This window comes from Mustela nivalis, assembly GCF_964662115.1.
Source record: "Mustela nivalis genome assembly, chromosome: 5".
Taxonomy (NCBI): Eukaryota; Metazoa; Chordata; class Mammalia; order Carnivora; family Mustelidae; genus Mustela; species Mustela nivalis.
Genome location: NC_139024.1, coordinates 119,283,295 through 119,298,752, shown reverse-complemented (window position 1 = coordinate 119,298,752; position 15,458 = coordinate 119,283,295). Strand labels below are relative to the sequence as shown.

At 38.9% G+C, this 15,458-nt stretch overlaps 2 protein-coding genes across 14 annotated transcripts in view; one reads left to right on the top strand and one right to left on the bottom strand.

The window, feature by feature from the left end:
• LOC309865787 (endogenous retrovirus group K member 7 Env polyprotein-like) overlaps nt 1-15,458 on the top strand; it is a 1,143,634-nt gene that overhangs the window by 579,057 nt on the left and 549,119 nt on the right. The window lies entirely within an intron of this gene.
• LOC309865776 (uncharacterized protein) overlaps nt 1-15,458 on the bottom strand; it is a 229,017-nt gene that overhangs the window by 130,777 nt on the left and 82,782 nt on the right. For all 13 annotated transcript variants that reach the window (XM_082732567.1, XM_082732576.1, XM_082732578.1 and 10 more), the window contains one exon: nt 12,330-12,350. In XM_082732567.1, coding sequence (XP_082588693.1) covers nt 12,330-12,350 — 21 coding nt within the window. The remainder of the gene's footprint in view (nt 1-12,329; nt 12,351-15,458) is intronic.

Genomic DNA, 15,458 nt, shown 5'->3' with positions numbered 1-15,458 from the left:
AGAAGTGGACCCCCGTGGAGAAGTGGACCCCCCGTGAACCCCCTGATATGGGGCTAGATAAATCCCAGGACCCTGAGATGATGACCTGAGCTGAAGGCAGATGCTTAACTGATGGAGCTACCTTAGATGCCCTCCAGCTCACTTATTATTTTTTTGTAGTAAATCTGCATATTGTGTTAGCATTAGCCTGCCAATGTAAATAATGTTCATTGTTGAGTAATGTATTATGTTAGCTTTCCTATTTGAGGTTTTCTTTTCGCTCTAGTTGATTCTTGACATTTTGGGAGAATTCAATGAACGTTTTTTCAAGTTTATGCCTTTTATTATTTTTTGTCAGTCATTTTAGTAGATTTCTGAAGGGAAGAGAATAAATTGCCAATTTTCTTTCTTTCTTCTTTTAGTGACAAATAGTTATGCAGCATTTTTGTTTTGTTTTAATTTTTTATTATAAACATATATTTTTATCCCCAGGGGTACAGGTCTGTGAATCGCCAGGTTTACACACTTCACAGCACTCACCAAAGCACATACCCTCCCCAATGTCCATAACCCCACCCACCTTCTCCCAACCCCCCTCCCACAAGCAACCCTCAGTTTGTTTTGTGAGATTAAGAGTCACTTATGGTTTGTCTCCCTCCCAATCCCATCTTGTTTCATTGATTCTTCTCCTACCCACTTAAGCCCCCATGTTGCATCACCACTTCCTCATATCAGGGAGATCATATGATAGTTGTCTTTCTCCGCTTGACTTATTTCACTAAGCATGATATGCTCTAGTTCCATCTATGTTGTCGCAAATGGCAAAATTTCATTTCTTTGGATGGCTGCATAGTATTCCATTGTGTATATATACCACATCTTCTTGATCCATTCATCTGTTGATGGACATCTAGGTTCTTTCCATAGTTTGGCTATTGTGGACCTTGCTGCTATAAACATTCGGGTGCACATGCCCCTTCAGATCACTAAGTTTGTATCTTTAGGGTAAGTACCCAGTAGTGCAATTGCTGGGTCATAGGACAGTTCTATTTTAAACATTTTGAGGAACCTCCATGCTGTTTTCCAGAGTGGTTGCACCAGCTTGCATTCCCACCAACAGTGTAGGAGGGTTCCCCTTTCTCCGCATCCTCGCCAGCATCTGTCATTTCCTGACTTGTTGTTTTTAGCCATTCTGACTGGTGTGAGGTGATAGCTAATTGTGGTTTTGATTTGTATTTCCCTAATGCCAACTGACGTGGAGCACGTTTTCATGTATCTGTTGGCCATCTGGATGTCTTCTTTGCAGAAATATCTGTTCATGTCCTCTGCCCATTTCTTGATTGGATTATTTGTTCTTTGGCTGTTGAGTTTGCTAAGTTCTTTATAGATTCTGGACACTAGTCCTTTATCTGATATGTCATTTTCAAATATCTTCTCCCATTCTGTCAGTTTTCTTTTGGTTTTGTTAACTGTTTCCTTTGCTGTGTAAAAGTTTTTGATCTTGATGAAATCCCAATAGTTCATTTTTGCCCTTGCTTCCCTTGCCTTTGTTGATGTTCCTAAGAAAATGTTGCTCCAGCTGAGGTCGAAGAGGTTGCTGCCTGTGTTCTCCTCAAGGATTTTGATGGATTCCTTTTTTACATTGAGGTCCTTCAACCATTTTGAGTCTATTTTTGTGTGTGGTGTAAGGAAATGGTCCAATTTCATTTTTCTGCATGTGGCTGTCCAATTTTCCCAACACCATTTATTGAAGAGGCTGTCCTTTTACCATTAGACATTCTTTCCTGCTTTGTCAAAGATTAGTTGACCATAGAGTTGAGGGTCTATTTCTGGGCTCTCTATTCTGTTCCATTGATCTATGTGTCTGTTTTTGTGACAGTACCATGCTGTCTTGATGATGACAGCTTTCTAATACAGCTTGAAGTCCGGAATTCTGATGCCACCAACTTTGGCTTTCTTTTTCAATATCCCTTTGGCTATTCGAGGTCTTTTCTGGTTCCATATAAATTATAGAATTATTTGTTCCATTTCTTTGAAAAAGATGGATGGTACTTTGATAGGAATTGCATTAAATGTGTAGATTACTTTAGGTAGCATAGACATTTTCACAATATTTATTCTTCCAATCCAGGAGCATGGAACATTTTTCCATTTCTTTGTGTCTTCCTCAATTGCTTTCATGAGTACTTTATAGTTTTCTGAGTATAGATTCTGTGCCTCCTTGGTTAGGTTTATTCCTAGGTATCTTATGATTTGGGGTGCAATTGTAAATGGGATTGACTCCTTAATTTCTCTTTCTTCTGTCTTGTTGTTGGTGTAGAGAAATGCAACTGATTTCTGTGCATTGATTTTATATCCTGACACTTTACTGAATTACTGTACAAGTTCTAGCAGTTTTGGAGTGGAGTCTTTTGGGTTTTGCACATATAGTATCATATCATCTGCAAAGAGTGATAATTTGACTTCTTCTTTGCTGATTTGGATGCCTTTAATTTCCTTTTGTTGTCTGATTGCTGAGGCTAGGACTTCTAGTACTATGTTGAATAGCAGTGGTGGTAATGGACATCCCTGCCGTGTTCCTGACCTTAGCGGAAAAGCTTTTAGTTTTTCTCCATTGAGAATGATATTTGCAGTGGTATTTCATAGATGGTTTTGATGATATTGAGGTAGGTGCCCTCTATCCCTACACTTTGAAGAGTTTTGATGAGGAAGGGATGCTATACTTTGTCAAATGCTTTTTCAGCATCTATGGAGAGTATCATATGGTTCTTGTTCTTTCTTTTATTGATGTGTTGTATCACATTGACTGATTTGCGGATGTTGAACCAACCTTGCAGCCCTGGAATAAATCCCACTTGGTCGTGGTGAATAATCCTTTTAATGTACTGTTGAATCCTATTGGCTAGTATTTTGGTGAGAATTTTCGCATCTGTGTTCATCAAGGATATTGGTCTATAGCTATCTTTTTTGATGGGATCCTTGTCTGGTTTGGGATCAAGGTGATGCTAGCCTCATAAAATGAGTTTGGAAGTTTTCCTTCCATTTTTATTTTTTGGAACAGTTTCAGGAGAATAAGAATTAGTTTTTCTTTAAATGTTTTGCAGAATTCGCCCGCGAAGCCGTCTCGCCCTGGGCTTTTGTTTGTTTGGAGATTTTTAATGACTGTTTCAATCTCCTTACTGGTTATGGTTCTGTTCATGCTTTCTATTTCTTCCTGGTTCAGTTGTGGTAGTTTATATGTTTCTAGGAATGCATCCATTTCTTCCAGATTGTCAAATTTGTTGGCATAGAGTTGCTCATAGTATGTTCTTATAATAGTTTGTATTTCTTTGGTGTTAGCTGTGATCTCTCCTCTTTCATTCATGATTTTATTTATTTGGGTCCTTTCTCTTTTCTTTTTGATAAGTCGGGCCAGGGGTTTATCAATTTTATTAATTCTTTCAAAGAACCAGCTCCTAGTTTCGTTGATTTGTTCTATTGTTTTTTTGGTTTCTATTTCATTGATTTCTGCTCTGATCTTTATGATTTCTCTTCTCCTGCTGGGCTTAGGGTTTCTTTCTTGTTCTTTCTCCAGCTCCTTTAGGTGTAGGGTTAGGTTGTGTACCTGAGACCTTTCTTGTTTCTTGAGAAAGGCTTGTACCTCTATATATTTTCCTATCAGGACTGCCTTTGTTGTGTCCCACAGATTTTGAACCGTTGTATTTTCATTATCATTTGTTTCCATGATTTTTTTCAATTCCTCTTTAATTTCGCGGTTGACCCATTCATTCTTTAGAAGGATGCTGTTTAGTCTCCATGTATTTGGGTTCTTTCCAAACTTCCTCTTCTGGTTGAGTTCTAGCTTCAGAGCATTGTGGTCTGAAAATATGCAGGGAATGATCCCAATCTTTTGATACCGGTTGAGTCCTGATTTAGGACCGAGGATGTGATCTATTCTGGAGAATGTTCCATGTGCACTAGAGAAGAATGTGCATTCTGTTGCTTTGGGATGAAATCTTCTGAATATATCTGTGATGTCTATCTGGTCCAGTGTGTCGTTTAAGGCCTTTATTTCCTTGCTGATGTTTTGCTTGGATGATCTGTCCATTTCAGTGAGGGGAGTGTTAAAGTCCCCTACTATTATTGTATTATTGTTGATGTGTTTCTTTGATTTTGTTATTAATTGGTTTATATAGTTCGCTGCTCCCATGTTGTGGGCACAGATATTTAAAATTGTTAGATCTTCTTGTTGGACAGACCCTTTGAGTATGATATAGTGTCCTTCCTCATCTCTTATTATAGTCTTTGGCTTAAAATCTAATTGATCTGATATAAGGATTGCCACTCCTGCTTTCTTCTGATGTCCATTAGCATGGTAAATTCTTTTCCACCTCCTCACTTTATATCTGGAGGTGTCTTCGGGCTTAAAATGAGTTTCTTGGAGGCAACATATAGATGGGTTTTGTTTTTTTATCCGTTCTGATACCCTGTGTCTTTTGATTGGGGCATTTAGCCTATTAACATTCAGGGTAACTATTGAGAGATATGAATTTAGTGCCATTGTATTGCCTGTAACGTGACTGTTACTGTATATTGTCTCTGTTCCTTACTGATCTACCACTTGTAGGCTCTCTCTCATGCTTAGAGGACCCCTTTCAATATTTCCTGTAGAGCTGGTTTGGTGTTTGCAAATTCTTTCAGTTTTTGTTTGTCCTGGATGCTTTTAATCTCTCCTTCTATTTTCAATGATAGCCTAGCTGGATATAGTATTCTTGGCTGCATGTATTTTTCGTGTAGTGCTCTGAATATATCATGCCAGCTCTTTCTGGCCTGCCAGGTCTCTGTGGATAATTCTGCTGCCAATCTAATATTTTTACCATTGTATGTTACAGACTTCTTTTCCCGGGCTCCTTTCAGGATTTTCTCTTTGTCACTAAGACTTGTAAATTTTACTATTAGGTGACGGGGTGTGGGCCTATTCTTATTGATTTTGAGGGGCATTCTCTGAACCTCCTGAATTTTGATGCTCGTTCCCTTTGCCATATTGGGGAAATTCTCCCCAATAATTCTCTCCAGTATACCTTCTGCTCCCCTCTCTCTTTCTTCTTCTTCTGGAATCCCAATTATTCTAATGTTGTTTCGTCTTCTGGTGTCACTTATCTCTCGAATTCTCCCCTCTTTGTCCAGTAGCTGTTTGTCCCTCTTTTGCTCAGCTTCTTATTCTCTGTCATTTGGTGTTCTATATTGCTAATTCTTTCTTCTGCCTCATTTATCCTAGCAGTTAGAGCCTCCATTTTTGATTGCACCTCATTAATAGCTTTTTTGATTTCAACTTGGTTAGATTTTATTTCTTTTATTTCTCCAGAAAGGGCTTTTATATCTCCCAAGAGGTTTTCTCTAATATCTTCCATGCCTTTTTCGAGCCCCGCTAGAACCATGAGAATTGTCATTCTGAACTCTAGATCTGACATATTACCAATGTCTGTATTGATTAGGTTCCTAGCCTTTGGTACTGCCTCTTGTTCTTTTTTTGTGGTGAATTTTTCTGCCTTGTTATTTTGTCCAGATAAGAATGTATGAAGGAGCAAGTAAAATACTAAAAGGGTGGCAACAACACCAGGAAATATGCTTTAACCAAATCAGAAGAGATCCCAAATCATGAGGGGGGAGAAAGGGGATAAAAAGAGGTTCAGAAAGAAAGAAAGAAAAAGAAAAAGAAAAGAAAAGAAAAGAATGAATTAAAAAAGAAAACAAAGTATAAAAAACAAAAATATATATATTATATAAACTAGTTAAAAAACGTTAAAAAAGAAAAGGGTAAAAGTTAAAAAAATTAGCAGAAGAATAAAAAAAAATGAAAAAGAAAAAAAAATTAAATTAACTGCAAGACTAAAAAATCACAGGGAGAATGCCATGAGTTCCATGTTTTGGTTTCTCCTCCTCTGGAATTCTGCTGCTCTCCTTGGTAGTGAAACTGCACTCCTTGGAAGGTGAACTTGGTCTTGGCTGGATATCTTGTTGATCTTCTGGGGGAGGGGCCTGTTGTAGTGATTCTCAAGTGTCTTTGCCCCAGGCGGAATTGCACTGCCCTTACCAGGGGCTGAGTAATCACTAGGGTTTGCTTTCAGGAACTTTTGTTCCCTGAGCACTTTCCATAGAGTTCTGGAGGACGGGAATACAAATGGCAGCCTCCTGGTCTCTGGCCTGGAGGAGCCACAAGCCCGCGGCCCCACTCCCCAGTGCACCCCCAGAGAACAGCGCAGTAACTCCCGTCTGCCTGACCTCCGGCCGCGCTCCGAGCTCACCGAGCCTGGGACCGGTTCAAGGTAACCCCGAGCTGTGAGCTTACTGTTGGCTCTGTCTCTTAGCTGGCTTACCCGTTCCAATATCCAGAAGCACTGTGACACTCAGACATCCCCGATCTTTCTGTGACCCTGTGGGACCTGAGGCCACGCTGACCCCGGGTGGGCTTCACCCCAGTTTAACCTCTGGAGCGATTTCCCTCAGAGGAACAGACTTTTAAAAGTCCCGATTTTGTGTTCTGGTTCTCCGCCGCTTGCCGGGAGCCAGCCCCTCCCCCCGGGGTCTATCTTCATGTCGCTTTGGATTCACTTCTCCGCCTGTACTACCTTTCAGAATGTGGTTGTTTTTCTGTTTCTAGAATTGCTGTTCTTCTTCTCTTCGATCTGCCGATGGATTTGCAGGTGTTTGCAATCTTTAGATAAGCTATTTAGCTGATCTGCTAGCTGAAGTAGTCTCAGTCTGCTACTTCTCTGCCATCTTGACTCTGTTTTGTTTTTTATAAAGATTTTATTTACTTATTTGACAGAGAGAGATCACAAACAGGCAGAGAGGCAGGCAGAGAGAGAGGAGGAAGCAGGCTCCCTGCTGAGCAGAGACCCTGATCCGGGGCTCGATCCCAGGACCCTGGGATCATGACCCAAGCCGAAGGCAGAGGATTAATCCATTGAGCCACCCAGGTTCCCCTGTTACCAATTTACAGTGCTCTTCCAAGTTCCTGACCATCCTGCCAAACCATTGGCTATAGCCTATGAATTTACTTAGACTCCTATATCTGGCTATTGCCCCTTTCAGACAAAATGAACAGTCATGTGTGCTGCTTGAAAGTGTGCCCACTGGGAGGACTTTTCTTCACGTTCCTTCCAGGATGTCACAGTGACAGGGGTCACTGTGCATGTCCAGCTTTATGGGTTTGTGTTTCAGACAACAGCCAGTTCATGATGGGCAGCTAAGATCTCATGGCAATCTGGTAGTCCTCGGTTAAGCATTCAGCCTCAGTAGCAATCCAAAAGCTTGTTTTCAAAATGAGAATAGTTATTTGCAGAGGACGGCAGATACTTAACTTTAAAATCCTAAGGGCCTACCAAAGGCTCCACAGCATTTCTGTCTGCCAGTAACACTTCAAGCACATCATGTCTGCTGGATCATAAAGCCTAAGTGGCTGAGCAACTTGCCTGGCAGCCTGGATCTAATACCAAGCCTTTTCCTGTGCTGTGTCCCATGCAAAACTAGCAGCTTTTCAGGTCATTCTGTAAGTGAGGTGAAGCAGCACACCCAAATGGGTATCATGTTGCCTTCGAATTACAAAGAGGTCCACTAGGCATTGTGCATTTTTCATTGGTAGGAGGGGTAGAGGCAACAACTTATACCTTAGCATTGAAAATAAATCTCGACATACCCCACATTAGTGCTCCCCATGAAATTTTGCTAAGGTGAAAGGCCCCTGCATTCTTGTGTTTATTTTCTACTTCTGATATACTAAACTTTAATCTAAATATCTATAGCAGTTGCTTCTCCTTGTTTGCCAGGGCTAGTCAGCATGGTATCACCATAGTATCCTAGAACAGAAAAGTGATATAAATTCTTGTAGACTGAATTATGACACAGATGTATAGTTGTAATGATCTGAAGTAGGACAGTGTATGTATACTGATTATCTTGTCAACTGAAAGCAAACTGCTTCTGGTGGTCTTTACTAAGAGAATAGAGGAAAAAAAAATTGTTTGGCAGATCTGTAGCAGCATTGCAGCAGGGCTTGTGTTAATTTGTTCAAGCATTGAAACCACAACTGGAATAGCAGTGCAATTTGAGTCATTATTTGATTGAATTTATGATAACCTGCCATTCTCCAAGATCCATTTATTTTCTGCATAGGTTGAATAGGTGAGTTAAATGAGGATCAAGACTTTGGTCATGCCACAGATGTTTGAGATCCTCTGGGAATGTGGTATTTTTGGTTTAGGTAAAGCAGTTTTTGTGGGTTCCACTGTGCCATTACTAGCATGATAGCCCTTACTCCACATATCAGGGAACCAATGTTATAATACTGCCAGTTTTTGAGTATATCTGTTTTAATGATTCATTCTGAAACTGGATAAATAACTGTAGAGTGGATTTGGGGAACCACAGAGTCAGACAGACCTGAGCTAAAACCCATCAATCCCTTATCTTTATAGGATCCTACTCTGACCGATGGACCATAAAGATGTTTTGGGTCTTCAAGGATTAGTTTAGAGCCAGTGGACAGTAATCCCTGAAAAGTAATTATTTCCCTTTCCCTAATTTATAATATTTCTGGTAATTGGTCCTAGGTCCCTTTGTGAAAGGCTTAGAGAAAGATTAATATTATACATTGCTGGAAAAATAGCAGGGGCTGTCTACAAGAGGATCTGGCCTCCACTTTATCCCATGATTTCTGGATCTGTCTCCTATTAGAGAATTGAGTAACTTATCAGTAGTGATTCAACTGACTTCTGTTCCCTAGACCTCGGATCCTTTCACTAAGTATGAATTTAGAAAACCGTGCATCTCTTTCTTCTTTAGGGATACCATTATCAAATGGCCAGAGTCTTAGATTTTTGTGAATCAGACTCATCTGATTCCTGCTTCAGCTTCCATTCACTTCTGCTTTAAGGGCTATCCAGGGGATTGTGTTAGGACCACCAGATTATGTAGGATAATCTCTTTTACCTAGTGCCAACCTGATACAGACTTTAATCACACACAAAAAGCACCTTCACAGCAACACCTAGATTAGTGTTTGATTGAAAAACTGGTACTGTGCCTACCCTGTTTGACATATCAAAAGACCATTTCATTTGGGAATCCACATTTTGACCTTCTGCATTAAACAACATCTTTTGGGGATTTCTTGATTTCCTCTTCCCTGGTTTACATTCCTTGTTTCGATGGAGTATATTCTCCAGTTTTTCCTGGAGAAGGAATGCATGGAAGATGAAAATTTTGAGACTTTAAATCATATGATGTTTACATTTGCTTGACAGATTTCCTTGGGGATTTGGACCAATCCATTGGAAGTCTTTTAGAATTGAGAAGCATTTGCTCCAATATTTCCTAAGTCCACTGTTGAGAAATATGATGCCATTCAGATTGGTGATCATTTGTATGTATCATTTTTTTTCATTTCTAGCATATTTTGAAAATACTTGATGTGATCTGATGTGTGTCTTTTTTCATTATTCATTGTGCAGAGAGCTTTTTATTTTTATTTATTTATTTATTTATTTATTTATTTTGAGATTTTATTTATTTATTTGACAGAGAGAGATCACAAGTAGGCAGAGAGGCAGGCAGAGAGAGAGAGAGGAGGAAGCAGGCTCCTGCTGAGCAGAGAGCCCGATGTGGGACTCGATCCCAGGACCCTGAGATCATGACATGAGCCGAAGGCAGTGGCTTACCCACTGAGCCACCCAGGCGCCCTATTTTTATTTTTTTAAAGGCACTCTGGGCTTTTTCAATTTTGAAGTCTCATAACTCACTCTCGTTATTTTATCCCACCATTAAAAAAATATTCTCTTGTCTGGTACTCCTATAATTGTGCATTACATCCTCTTGGACTGTTATTTTAATTTTTTTGTCAATTTTCTGCTTTTTTAAAATGAATTAATTTATTTTCAGCTTAACAGTATTCATTATTTTTTCACCACATCCAGTGCTCCATGCAATCCGTGCCCTCTATAATTCCCACCATCTGATACCCCAACCTCCCACCCCCCCGCCACTTCAAACCCCTCAGATTGTTTTTCAGAGTCCATAGTCTCTCATGGTTCACCTCGCCTTCCAATTTCCCCCAACTCCCTTCTCCTCTCTAACTCCCCATGTCCTCCATGCTATTTGTTATGCTCCACAAATAAGTGAAACCATATGATAATTGACTCTCTCTGCTTGAATTATTTCACTCAGCATAATCTCTTCCAGTCCCATCCATGTTGCTACAAAAGTTGGGTATTCATCCTTTCTGATGGAGGCATAATACTCCATAGCGTATATGGACCACATTTTCCTTATCCATTCGTCCGTTGAAGGGCATCTTGGTTCTTTCCATAGTTTGGCAACCATGGCCATTGCTGCTATAAACATTGGGGCACAGATGGCCCTTCTTTTCACTATATTTGTATCTTTGTGGTAAATACCCAGTAGTGCAATTGCAGGATCATAGGGAAGTTGTATTTTTAATTTCTTGAGGAATCTCCACACTGTTCTCCAAAGTGGCTGCACCAACTTGCATTCACAACTCTGGTATGTTGTATGTACCAGTGTGGAAGCCTGATGGAAGGGAATGGAGGAGATCATGTATATGATCATGTATATGGACTTATTTAAACAATGTTTTTAGAAATTATCTTTTCCTCAACCACAACTTTACATCTCTGATTGAAAAGTTAGCTGGTACTAAGTCAGTTTGGTTTGTGTAGTTCAGGGTTAGGTCTCTTGAGATTGGAGATTAGGTCTCTGAAGATTGGAGTTTTGTATGTCATATAAAAGTTTTTAGTATATCATATGTATAAGTAATAGCTGACTTAACTTTTAGTGTGCTTAACTGTGCTTCTTATGCTTTAATACTTCTGTTTTAAATTTTCATTACTTATGGTTTCTGTTGTCTTTTTTAGACTTTTAGGTTTTGTCTTTAAAAAAAATTCTTTCAATATAGTGTGATTTCAAACTTCTTGAAGGAAAATTAAGTTTAAAAAATTTTTATATTTAACTTCAATCTCACAATTATATTTTTAAAAGAAGGACTTTATAGGACTGTTACTTTTAATTCCTTTATAGGACTGTTACTTGTAATTCTTAGGGGAAAACAATCATCTCTTACTAAGAAATTAAGCATACTAGAGATAAGGGATAGAAAAGGGACTTACTAGTTTGTTCAAACATTTGGCTAAATTGGTGATGGGATTGCCATTTTCTTTATTTCTCTAAAGTAAGAATTTACAAAAGTAGAAATGATGACAGCCAGAGAATGTAAAACTTCCATGTAAGTTGGTGATGGATGCACATAGTGTTGAAAAATCAACTTAAAAAAAGATTTATTTATTTATTTGAGAGAGACAGAAAGAGAGTGAGCACAAGCAGGGGAAGGAGCAGGGGGGCAGGGAACGTGACAGGACCCTGGAATCATGACCTGAGCTGAAGGCAGATGCTTAACCAACTGAGCCACCCAAGCACTCCCAAAAATCAAATTACTGACACATTTGGAAGATGCAATTGAAGTAAGAAGGCAAATAAAAATATAGGTGTTGTTTGCTCATTAGAAGGAGATTAGTTTTGCTTTCTATCTTTATAAAGTTATGTACTAGAATGTAAAATTTATAGTTTTATTTAAGTTTAACTTTTAATATATCTAAGTATAGGTACTTACTTTAAAAGTTAAATTATTTTCTCTAAATTAAAACACTAGGTCTCTGGCCCACCAAAACTTACTGTCAGTTTCTTTTTCACATTAGTTTTGTTCAGGGGAGGAAGCTATTGACCAATATGCAGTTCTAGAACACCTACATAATATTTTATGATTTCTCCAATTTGGACAAGGTACACGAGATTCCTCTCGTGGAAATCAAAGTTTTACCTCTTTTTTTAGCCCTTTCCCATATACTTCTCCTCTTCCTATTTCTCCCACAAAGTCATGTCACATTTTAAGCATCTATTAATGTTATCTTAGTATATCATGATGTGTAAAGAACCTTCATAGCTGAGTTACATAACAGATTTCCTGTGTAAGCTTCTCTCTGCTGCTAATTTTTCAATCCTTCCTGTTTTCTTAGAATGTTTTATAAGTTTGTGCTTCTTATAATTTTATTAGCCATTTAACCAAACTTCAGAAGGAACCCACAGATTAGAAATAGGAAAGGAGGCTACTGATAGGTTTAGGCTCTTCCCTAGAATACAAATAATATAAGTGTAATTTGTCCGAGAGGAGATTAATATTTTCATTCCGTAATCTTGTCTAGGGAGATTTTAAAAATGTAAATTATCATACCTGCAAAGTTGAAAGACGTTTTTCTGTCTGGGAGACTAAAGTGTATGTGAAAGATTGAAAATGGGCTTACCAACAGATTCTGGAGTCTTAACTGAAACACAAACAAAACAAATACAAAATTGTTATCTGACCCTGCAAAAAAGACTAGTTTCTCCAACAGGCTTTTCATTGTGAGTAAAATGCAACATTGATGTAATTGGATATATTATTAATATTTAAATTTTGTAATCAAAGTCATATATGTTCAAAATGTAAAAGTCAATTAATTATACTAATCATTCCTCTTTGCTTTCTGTATTTCTGTTGCTTTGACATCTGGAGCCTTGCTGACTCTGGAAAAACTGCCCCTCCTGTGTCTAGCCAATTCCTAGGGATCATAAAATATTTCTTCTGCCAGCACACTTTCATATGCAAACTAACAAGTCCAGAGACTATTCCCTTGTTGGGTTCTTGCACTCTAGGTCACTTTGGGCTTTGCTGCCCTAATCTCCCTGGAACCAGGTATCAGATAATCAGCTGGCTCCCTGCTGAGTGGAGAACTCCACATGGGGCTCAATCCCAGGACTCTGACATTATGACCTGAGCAGAAGGCAGAGGCTTAACCCACTGAGCCACACAGGCGCCCCTCTTTTGGTGATTTTTTAAAAGATTTTATTTATTTATTTGACAGAGAGAGAGAGAGAGAGATCACAAGTAGGCAGAGAGACAGGCAGAGAGAGGGGGAAGCAGACTCCCTGCTGAGCAGAGAACCCAATGCGGGGCTCAATCCCAGGACCCTGAGATCATGACCTGAGCTGAAGGCAGAGGCTTAACCCATTGAGACACCCAAGTGCCCCACTTTTGGTGATTTTTAAGAATGTTTTTCAGGCTTATGCCTTTTGTTATTCTTTTTCATTGGTTTTATTGTGTTCTGAAGGGAAAAGAAAAAAAATGCTCATTTCCAAATTGCCTAATGTAAGTTTTTATACTCTCTTTATGGGTGGTTTTATAATCAGATATGGTAATATCCAGAAATCTCAACTGCCTCACTTGAGCAGACCAGACCATCCCCAGATTAGAAATAGAAAGGGAGGGTACTGATGCATTCTAAGATCTTTCATACAATACAAATAAATCCATCAGTTTGATTTTCCTGAGAGAAGGAGATTAGTATTTTTCCTTCCTAATCTAGTTTAGACTGATGGGAAAGATTGGAGTTATAGCAGCTTGAAAATGCAAAGTTTTCCTTGCAACCAGGAGACCAAAGAAATTTTGAAAATTGAAAATCTAGAATAAAAAATGGTGATGATGATGATGATGATGGTGATGGTGATGACAATACATTGAGGGATTAAAGTAAATGCATTTTTAATGAGCATGACAATGAAAGCATAAATAGTAAAGAAAAAGAGTGTTCTAGTGTTCTTATACCCCTTATATTGTCTTATTAATTTTCAATGTTAAATATAATAATTTAGGGGTGCCTGGGTGGCTCAGTCAGTTAAGCATCTGACTCTTGGTTTCTGCTCAGGTCATGATCTTGCTGTTGTGGGGTTGAGCCCTAGCTTGGACTTCATGCTCAGCTTGAAATCACATCAGATTCTCTCTCCCTCTCCCTCCTTCTCACTCTTACTCTCTCTCTTTCTCTCAAATAAATAAAATCTCTTTTAAAAAATGTAGCAATTTATGTTACAGTTTTGTAACATAAAGATGAATGTTAGCATCTCTATGGTAATTCCTAAAAGAATAGTAAAACAGTGTGTTGCTAACATGCTATGAGATCAGGAAAATAGAATTATAAAAAAGAAATTATTTCAAAAGAAGGCAAAAAAAAGACAAAAATATGAGAATTAGCAAACTGATTAGTAACATTATTATTAAAAATACAAATATATGAACAATTATACTGGACACAAATGAATAAATAAATATTCCTATTAAATGAAAGTATTTTCAGACTAGATTAAGAAATAAAATCCAAATATATATTGCATTCTTTTTTCTTTCTAATGCTGTGTTGGGATGAATTCCAGTTCTCTGTCTTTGAGACAATGATCCTTTACTCTGCTTCACCTTGTCTCCTTTGGAACCCTCTAGTGTATTTTTCAGCTCAGTTACTGTATTCTTCAGTTCTGTCTCTTCTTTTTGTAACTTTCTTGTATTTTCATCTCCCTGAAGTTTTCACTGTATCTGTATGACCATAGCTTTGAACTCTTTATCAGGTAAATTACCTATCTCTGTTTGATTAAGATTGCCCCCCGCAACGTTTTATCATTTTCTTTCGTTTGGAACATAGTGTCATTTTCTTCATTTTGCTCTGTCTATGTTGGTTTCTATTCATTATCCACTTCTCACAATCTTCAAAGATTGTCTTCTTGTGCAAATGAACTTTATCACTAAACCCTGGTTTAGCCCTTGGATGTCTATCAAACCTTTATGGTTGTGCAAGCAGCCTATTTGACTTTTAATACCTCCTGGTTGTTGAGGGTGTGCCAAGACCAGTCAGTGTCCCAAAGAGGAGGATCTGCCAGCCCACCTAGATTCAGGCTAATTGGAAGCCACACGACAGCTTGAAATAAATGCGTATTTAGGCAGTCTTGTGGGCCTACATATATAAGTTCTCCTGGTCCCCAGAGACAGGTGATCTGGAGGTGTCCCCTGGGCAGCAGTTGTAAAAATCAGTAGTCTAGTTACAAGCTCCCTTGTAGGAGATAAAAAGTGAGGTATAGTGAGGCAGAAGGAGATTGTTGAGTTGGCGTTCTTTGGCCTGTGTTCCTGAGAGTGCTTCTGTAGCCTCTGGATGTGTGCCAGAGCTGATGTCGGCCCCTAAGTCTGAAGCGCCAGGACTTGGAAGTAGGCCTCTTTCACAGAAAGGCTGGGGTTGTGTTTCAGTCTGCTGTCTATGCAGTACGGCTGGAGATTATAGCCTACCAAGAGCTTCTCTGACTCTTGTAGTCTCATGGGACTCAGGAAGGCAAGCTCCTTTGCCCATTAAAGCTAGGTGATCAACAGGTATCCCCTGGTCAGCAGATGTGAAAGTCAGATCACCAGGTATAAAAACAGGAGCACTGGACATACATAAGAGCTCCCTATTGAGAGATGCTGCTACTCTGAAGATTTTTCCTACCCTCTGAAGTCTCAGGAGACATTTATGGTCTGTTTACCTAGAAGTCTGCCATTCTGTCTGTGGCTGTGATGATAAAACAATTGACTTCTTTCA